Source organism: Crocodylus siamensis, chromosome 4 (assembly GCF_052110815.1).
Source record: "Crocodylus siamensis isolate JL-2025a chromosome 4, ASM5211081v1, whole genome shotgun sequence".
Classification (NCBI taxonomy): domain Eukaryota; kingdom Metazoa; phylum Chordata; order Crocodylia; family Crocodylidae; genus Crocodylus; species Crocodylus siamensis.
Window position 1 is genome coordinate 100264193 of NC_143398.1, and position 9349 is coordinate 100273541.

The 9349-nt window shown below is 37.5% G+C and overlaps 1 protein-coding gene across 1 annotated transcript; it reads right to left on the reverse strand.

The window, feature by feature from the left end:
* Positions 1-3366: 3366 nt before the first annotated feature.
* ASCL4 (achaete-scute family bHLH transcription factor 4) lies at positions 3367-5359 on the reverse strand. The gene has a single exon (XM_090041089.1). The coding sequence runs from the start codon at positions 4687-4689 to the stop codon at positions 4132-4134; it is 558 nt and encodes a 185-aa protein (XP_089897215.1). The 5' UTR covers positions 4690-5359; the 3' UTR covers positions 3367-4131.
* Positions 5360-9349: the final 3990 nt, after the last annotated feature.

Consider the following 9349-nt stretch of genomic DNA (forward strand, 5'->3'; position numbering starts at 1 on the left):
CAGGATTATACAACTTTAAATGGTGATATTATCGCAGAGCAAACAGGTTTGTAATTTTAATGGGAAGAGGAGAAAGGATTTCAAACTTTTCCCCCCATGTTTGATAGAAAGATTAGAGTGAATCCATTTTGTGTGCATAAGTTTGGTAGAGCTGCTGAGCCATTTGCCCAGGGGTATACACCTTGTGTTTCTTGTAAATAGTAATTGCTCCACACAGAGAGAATTCTTCTGGTCAGCGCTTTTATTAAAATTTAATTCCCAAGGTGACAAGTAGGCTCATCCCCTGTTTTCAATGTCTGATAATGATGCACTTTAGAAGCTTTGAAAAAACCTTTGTCTAGACAGAAACAGCTTAGGAAAAGTTTTGAAATGTAGCATTTACTTGAAACCTTTGTTGACATTGTTACATCTAGGAATCAGGGATGCATGTTTGGGAAATCTTCAGCTGTTTTGTACTTTCTTAGGCTAAAACAAGGCAAGATGCTTGTACTAGATCAGTGACTTAGAAAACAGTGCCTTCTCTCCTGTGAGTGGTTCAGTCCCTGGCAGAATTTTTTCCAGTTCGGTGTTGCTATGGAAGGAATTTCATTCCCAGTCAGTAATTCATTTCTAGCCTTCATAAATAATAGTAATAATCTACAGATGTATATTCCATTCTAACACTGTAATCTTCTGTGCCTGGTATTGGATCAGGTTGTATTATAAAGATCCTTCACGATTGTTAAAGAGACTATTATGCAACCTGAAAACAATGATAAGAAATATTTCCACAGACTTATTGTAAGGTTTGTTTTTAACAAGTCCACTTGACTTGAGTCCCAGGGGATCTTTTATGTGGTGTAATTTAGCAAAATCAGATTTTGATTCTGAATATAGAATCTATAGATTTATAGATTTATAAGATTTATAGATAATAAAATGGAGCCATGTAATAATGCAAGGAGCCATACAAAGTCTAACTTGGGGACAGGAGGAGAGTTGAGGAGTGGATAATTAGCCACCTGAAAGGTGGCAGGGTCATGCCACTATCTTTTTCCTTTGACCAGAAGACTTAGCTGGTCATAGTAATGGCCTGCTGCACACTTTATATATGCCTGGAAAACCTTTATGATGTCCCTATTATAGGTCAGTGCCTTTGTGGCACAATCTGAGATGAAAATCTATCTAGGCTTCTATTCATTACCTTCAGCCTGGGAGGTAACATTGTCACTATGACTGTGTTTGATTAGTGGTTCAGTTTGATTTGACATTTAATAATAATTATATGTATGCAAAATGATTTTAATCTTCAAAGTGCTTTTACAAGCAATTATATCTTGCAGAATTCATGCACAGTAATGTAAGTGAATGCACAGTATTCATACATGATGAAGATTTAACCCCTGCCTTGAGTGTGAAACTCAAACCTGTCTTAACAATAGATTTGCAATGAGTACTTCCATAATCACATTCCCTATGATACAATACCATAGAAGCTTGATGTAGAGAGGTTAAGTTTCTCTTGTCAGAGGCCACAATGGAAATCCATACCAGTGAGGAATAGAAACTAGGCAAGTCATCCCAGTCTTGTACTGGGACCATTGCCTTACTCTTTTTAATCTCTGTGAGAATTATGAAAACAAATGCACCAAAAAAGATGGTGTTGAACTCTGGAAGTATCATCCCTTCTTCAAGAGAGAAGTGTCCAGTAAGTAGGAGACATGATCTGGGTTCCAGAAAGACTCCTGCTCTAGAAAGTGAATACAAGTGAGTTATAAGAAATGGGGACTAAGTCTGTAGAATTCACAGTTGTTTCCAATAGTGTTGCTCTAGTATTGCTGCTTCTGAGTTAATTCCTAGCAAATAATTTAGATGACAGACAGCCTCCTATCTTGTTTTTAAATTCTTTCTGGGCATGTCTACACAGGCACCATTACTATGCAGTAACTTAGGTGCCATAACTGAAAATAACTGCACAGTATGGGCATGCATCTACATGTGCACGCCCATACTGTGCAATAACTCTGGTGACTTATGCTGGCTTGGGAGGTAGCATGATGCAGGTAGCAAATTTACTCTTGGGCAGTTACTGCACAGTAAAGCATGTGTAGACATCTTACTGCTCTGTAACCCTGTTTGTATGGACTGACTTGGGAGTAACTTTACTCCCAAGTTGGTGCACACACAGTGTTACTGTGCTGTAACACCTACACGTGTAGACGGTGGCTTAAAAACCACTTATTGTGTAGTAAGTTACTGCACAGTAAATGCACATGTAAACATACCCTCTGAGAAGGTCACTATTACCCAAATATGTTCATTTAAATTATTTGCTGAATAATTTAATGGTAACTAAATTAACTAGAAATTGTATAGAAATGTAATTACTAATCATGGGTTCAGATTCTTAAAGGTATTAGTTACCTAATACTATTGGAATCAAAAGAAGTTAGGCATTTAATAGTTGTGAGGATCTGGGACTTATTGTCTAATTTTCTGTGATTAAATATATAGATAAAACACACAGAACTCAAAATCTAAATTACATTTGCTTTCTGACTGGATGCATGGCATACTCTTCTTTCCATTCCCTAATTGATTTTTATTAATTTTATATTGCAAATAGTCATATTTATTGCTTCAGTTTTTAATATATAATTCTGTATTCTTCCTTGAAAATTCCTGTCTATAGGAGCATTCCTGCTACTAAACTCATTGACTAATCTCCAGGAAGAGCACAGATGAACACAGCCAAGAGTTATGTAATTTTTTAATTTGAGTTAATATTCATAGACATGTTTTGAGGTTCATGACCAGCTCTATTTTTTTTGTTCATTTTTGTACATGAACATCTTCAGGACTTCAGTCAAGATATCATGAAAGCAAGATAGAGAGAATCATTCAATCAAAGTCAGACTAGAAGGGACTTTTGAAAATGTAAAGGAAGGAGCAGACTTTATATATATATATATTTTTTTTTTTTTGGCATTCTTTTAAAGTGATGTAGGTAGATCACAGGGGATAGGAGAATAAAATAATACATCTTGCCCTTATTTAGCAAAGCACTTATGTGTTTAAAATTAAGCATATCCTTAAGTGTTTTGCTGAATTGGAGTCTTGGAGAGCAGTGAATGAAGAAAAGATATGGGGGGAAAATGATCACTTTTTTAAAACTGGAAATGGTTCAAATTAAAACTACCTACCATAAGGTGATTATTTTAGCAGAGTTAGTTCCTTTTAGAAGCAATATTTGTAAGCATACGTTAAAATGCCTATGTTTTCACCTCTGACCATCAAAGAGGTGTCACAATCAATAGAACTGCAAATGTAATTTGTATAAATGGAGATGTGCAGGTTGACAGCTCATCTATAATTTCACCCCAGCACTTTATTTTTCTATGTAGAATTTTACAGAACTTTATTTTGCATTTACCAGTATTGCTAATATTGGTTACAATGAACGTTTCAGACTCTTTTGCTGAAAACAGTTATTTAAAACAAGCCCCATATACTTTCACATTTTTCCAGCTCCAAAAAACGCTTAATATGAATTATCTACTTGCATTTAAAAAGACAGTGCCAAATAGTCTCACACCCAAAGATTGGTTCTAGTTTTTAAAACTTTTCCAGAAACTTCATCTTAATAGAAATGGTTTTGTGAATTAAACATTTTCAGTGAAACATTTTAATCTAAAATTTACCTTTCACTTAGTTATATTATTTGTAAACCAAATCTTGCATCAGTTTAGCAGTGCATGAAAACTAGGCAAGAAACCAACTAATAGGGTGGGAGAAAAAACTCTGAAACTGATCTATTTTCATTGTCCCACTGAGTGAAATACAAAATGTAAACAAACAGCTTAAAAGATGAAGAGCATTTAGATTTTAAAAGCTGTTTCAGTTTCAGTGATCTAACCCATGATCAGTGACACCACAGGTAATTGCAGTGGAGTCATTTCCTTACAGCCTGTATGTCATATGCAATGCAACAATACCGAAAAGTCCTCCCAGAGAATGAGGATACCTTTATTTTCCCTGTCTGCTTCTTTTTTTCCCGGGATATATTTTGACCATTTTGAAAAACCATGCAGCTTGAGATAGTGACAGTTTTTGATTGGTCTTGAAAGTGTCTACTTCCAGAGATGATGGTTCCTAGCTACAAGTTTCCTCAAACTCACTGTATGGAGATGAAGCTAAAGAGGTTTTAGACTCTCCATCACTGTTGCATTCCCTTCTTAAACCAGCACTGGAAGTATCCATCGTTGTCTTAGTAGAGAGAATTTCTTTGGTGTTGGTCCCTAAAGGCTGACAATCCAACAAACTCTGAAGATGTTTAATGTAACTTATTGCAGCTCTTAGGGTCTCCACTTTGCTGAGGCGCTTGTCAGCAAGCTCCTTGGGAAGATGGTCTCGGAGGCGTGTGTACCCCTCATTCACACAGCGCACTCTTTGCCTCTCTCTCTCATTTCTCTTTCGAATGAAGGCAGGCTCAAAAGAATAATCATAGACTCCTACATATCCAGGGAATGGCATATAGGAAAATCTACCTGCATGGCTGCAATAGGCTTGGTCCCAATATGTTGGATTGAAATGGAAGGGAACGCCAAATGGTTCTCTTAGTGGTAACCCATGTGGAGTTACATGGCTGCTACCCAGAGCTCCAGAGAGTGACATTCTGTTCAGTAGTCCATCATCTTTGTTACTATCCATTTTCACTAGTGCAATATCAGGTCCCAGATTTGGCTTCCAAGCTTGTATTAATCCATGTGTGGAAGAAACAGATGTATTGGTGTTTGTCTTCTGTCCCACAGCCTATTTCTATTTTTTTTCTATTTTTTATTTTTTGTAGCTAAACTTCTATCCAGATTTCAGTGCAAAACTAATGATCCATGAAGTCCACTGTGTGCCTGAGAATCAGCTCTAAGTCTGGGTCTCTTATAGATGCAGAATGCCATCTAATTTATAGACAGGTCTTGAGGATCATCAATCCACACTTTTTTTTTTTAAACCCAGCTTTTCCCTCTGATCTTCATATTTCAAAAGATAATAAGAGGGTTCCTGTATTCCTTTTCTCCTAGCTTGAAAGTGTGACCAGAGAATTAACACCAAACATAAAAAATCTTCTAGGCTCTAAACGCTTCTCATGTATTGTAATCCACGGCATCTTTTGATATAATTGTCTCCAAAAGCTGGGTAATTTACAAAGTTTACAGGGATCTTCAAAGTATTGGCAGAACTCCTCCCTCTCAGGAACCAAGGATCTCCTGTCATCTGAAAAACTAGCCAAAGGCTTTTCCTACTGAAATCCGAAATGCAAGTGCAGCCTTTGTTGTTTCTGCTGCTTGGGTATAGCTGAAATGGCTCTCAATCAGTTTGCAAAACTTGCATGGTATCTTTCCAGCTTTCTTGAGATCATCCAAGGGAAGAGTGCTCTCTTGTGGTTGAAAGCATGTCAGATTGAAAAACAAGATAAGAAATCTGTGTTTTATAGGGGGGGTTGTTCAGTTGCAAGGGGAGACCTTTTCAGGAAGTTAAGAGGAGAGCTAGTACAATGCACTGAAAATGCATTATTGCAAAACACACATACACACTTTTGCAATTACAAGGTACTTGACTTGATGTTACCCCATGTTATAGCCCCTGCTCCACTTGGACAGCTGAGGATTCCTTTGATACTTGTGAGTTCTGTGCCTCCTCTGACTGCCAACGGGATGCTCTTACTGCCCAGGATGCTCTTACTGCCTGAGAGACAAATAAACCCTACCTCCCACTTTTCCATATGATGGCCTGTTCCAGGGATTTCTTCTGCAGTATCGTGGGGATTTTATTTTATCAGTCAGTGTGTTCTATACCTACAAACTTTTTGGAGACATATGTCTAATTTACAGGATTTGCCCCGTTTGCCAGGAATGAGCAAATTTGGTGAGGTGAGCACCCAGTGTAGTGAGCAGCAGTGTGGGACATGAAGTGAAAAGCTGAATGATTGTGTAGATACTGTCACAAATGTTCAGTGGCTCAAAGTGCAAGCTAGCATCCCGTACTCAGTGTTTTCATGATAAACTCTCCCAGAAGAGTAAGTTCCTAAACAGCCGCCACTCTGAGAAATGTGCTTATGTCATGGGTGAGTTAAAAAAGGTCATCATGACATCAGCATGCCTTTAAAAAAAAAAAGTGTGCTCTTGGATTTATTTTATATGCCTATCGTGCACTAAAAAAATCATACTAGTCCTTTCTAGCCCCAAAGGGCATGCCTCCAGCCTCTGGCCATACTAGGGAACATTGTCCTCTTTCTCTCATACCTGCTTCGTGAGTGCCAAATACTGAAAAAAATGTAATGTGGCCACTATTTGATATACACCCAGGGTGCACACAGTGCTGCATCTAGGCTCAGGTGTTCTCACTGGTGTACACCCAGAGCTACTCTAACAGTGGCTATGCTCCATTTTGAGAGGATTTGATTGAAACAAGTGTGCAGGGCATGCTTTGACTGCAGTGTTTCCTAGCATAATCGGAGAAGGTATAAGCATGCCCAAAATGTCAGAACACAGTGAGTCACAATGGACTACTCTACAATTAAAGTTTATGTAGCTTTACTATCATGAAAATAGGGAGAGGGTCTTCCTTGTATTTAGACCTCACTCTGTAGCTTTTCAACACTTTCACTACAGTGTTGTGCCAGACCAGGAAATGAAACTCTGTCTAGAAACAAGTGGGATGCTGACTCATCTGTTTTCATTGTCCAGCTCAAAAAAGTAAGAATGGGTAGAGAAGTAAATTAAATTTTTTTAAAGCTATGTGACTTTTTTTTTAATTGACTGTCGGCATAAGGAAATAAAAGAATGCCTTTCAGCTGTTAAAATTCTAGATGTTTGGGTTCTCCAAAGCCTTTCCTAATGCCTCACCATGTTCAAAGGCCAGAATTATATTTCAGTTCTGTAACAAATCCCTTTCTCAACTACCAGGCTTTTTTCCAATGTTTACTGTAAACGCAGCGCACCTGCAGTTTCCAGTGCAGGAATCCCACCTGTGTTAAAGGGATGCTCTGTTGCCCTAGTGTAAATCTAGCTTCTTAATTCTTAAAAAAAAGAAAAGAAAAAAAAAATTCTCACAAGAGAACACAAACATTGATCTGAGGGATTAGAAGAGCTGGTTTCATAACAAGCAGAGTCAATAGGGCTCTGATTGAATTGCTTCAGCAACATGAGATAAATGAGACCATACCACTAGGTTTTGTTGAATGTGTTATTGTGTTGACAAGCTAATATAATTCTCCTAGAGTGCAAATATTCTTTGTACAGAGAGCCAGCACATGGCCTGTTCACCATGAATCCCATCTGAGCTCTATTTTCAGATTTTAAGTGGGACTACAGTGCTTTATGTCATGACCCCCTTTGCATAGAGCAGATCCTAGTCATTTATATACAAAAGCAGGTCCACTGAAATAAAATGAACAGGATTTGGCTTATCATAAAATAAGGTTAAAATTCACAAGAACTTTCATCTTAAATTCAAAATGTGATTAAGATCACAGGGGGGTTGGATCCAAGAAAAAAATGCTCCTTCAGGGTCTTTCATTTTGAACACTTTTATCTCCTTTCTTGAGTTCCCTCAAATTCCTCTTCTTGTTGCCTTCCCCCTACTAAAGGCTTTGCTCTCCTTACACAGTCCTTTTCAACCTGGCTAGAATTTTAGGATCTGATTTGGCTCTTGCCTTGTGTGAAACCAGGAGTTGTTCCACGGTAGTAATGTGGCTGTGAGAAGAGTGACTGTCTCTCTGCATCAAGACCTCTTTGGCCCCTGGAAATAGGTCTCAATGTTTAGGGATCTTTTCTTAATCTGCCTCTACTTAAAGTCAATCTTTCCTTTCTTTTCCTCATGTCTTTGTGACAAGGTATTTAGCAGAATTCCCAGATTCAATGAAATTTGACAGGGCTGTGCTATGAGCTCTTCTGCTATGGCCGTGAACTTGTGACCTCTGGGCTGTCAACTGTGCTCTTTAGCACCAGCCACCCCAGCCTCCTACAATCAATCTTCTTAATTTGGAGACTTGCATTAGTTTATTCCATAATTGTTCTGTCTTCCACAGTGTTATGTGTCCATTCTTCTTTTCTTGTGTTTCAGTGTTTCCTTTTAATTATCTATCTGCAACTACTAGAACATACTGCCTGCATAAATGAAAATAAAATATAAATTATTATTCCTTTCAGATACAACTTAGTCATGGTTTTAATTGCACATCACACCCACAATGATTCGTACAAGCAAAATAATATAATCTTTATGGTGTGACAGCTACAAAAAAACTTGACAACACATATCATTACCTTTCTAACCTACTATCGATGCTATTCATAAGCTATATGGACAGGGCTAGTCTAAGCATTAGGCAAACTAGGTGGTCACCTAGTGTGCCAAAATTTGGGGGTTACCAAAATTAAATGCAGAATAAAATAACAGGAACATCATTCTAAATAACAGCCCTAGCTGGCTGTTATAACTGTGTTAGGGTTAATGAAAAGTGTGAAACAATCAATATATATATTTTTTTGTTTTTAAGGTTTTATAGTTCATTTCGAATATCAAATAAGTTCATGTAAAAATTCATTCTAGACTTCTTATTTTCCTCTGTATTGGAAGTGGTGGGGGAACTGAGGTACACAGTTCGCATAGGGCATCAATTACCCTTGGTCCAGCCCTGTATATGGAATAAGATATATTGACTAGTATTATTCTTGTGTCAACCCTTGAATTACACAGTGGCAGATTCACAGCAATGACTTTCTTCTGACAAAGATTGTCTTTGGATCTTGTCAGGAATTAGCCTTATTGATGAAAATACTGGTGTAGAAATACAGGATCCAGTTAAATGCATACAGTTCTACCTATCTATTCCCAGCTAATAACATCAAACTTTTTTTTTTACTTGCAATGCTTGAACACAGGAAGGAGAAGAAAATGATTAAGGAATAAACAAAATAAAAAAAAAATTATGCATATAGGAAACTTCTTAGTTTGTCTCTGTCTTTGAAATGTATTATTATTGTGATTGTAATGTTTTTTTTTCTTTAAACTGGAAAGACTCCACATTTAACAGCTAAAAAATAGGAGATGGATCTAATCCATCTAGGTTCTTGTATTGTCTCCAAATAATGGAATAAGTGCAGTGGTCTTTGCATAACCCCTATCTCATGCAGCTCTATTTGCGATACTAAAAGCTATTAGTACTTCTACACACACATCTGTCTCCTATCCTTTCTTTCTGCTGGGACAATTCCACCAACTCTCCAACTAAAGGAAGGCTTCTTTCAGCACCCAGCAGCTGATGGAAGGTGCATATAGTAATTGTACCTTCCTAGGGTCTACTTCATAT

Coding starts and splice junctions, on each gene's coding strand:
- ASCL4 (XM_090041089.1), bottom strand. CDS start 4,689: ATGGATAGTAACAAAGATGATGGACTACTGAACAGAATGTCACTCTCT.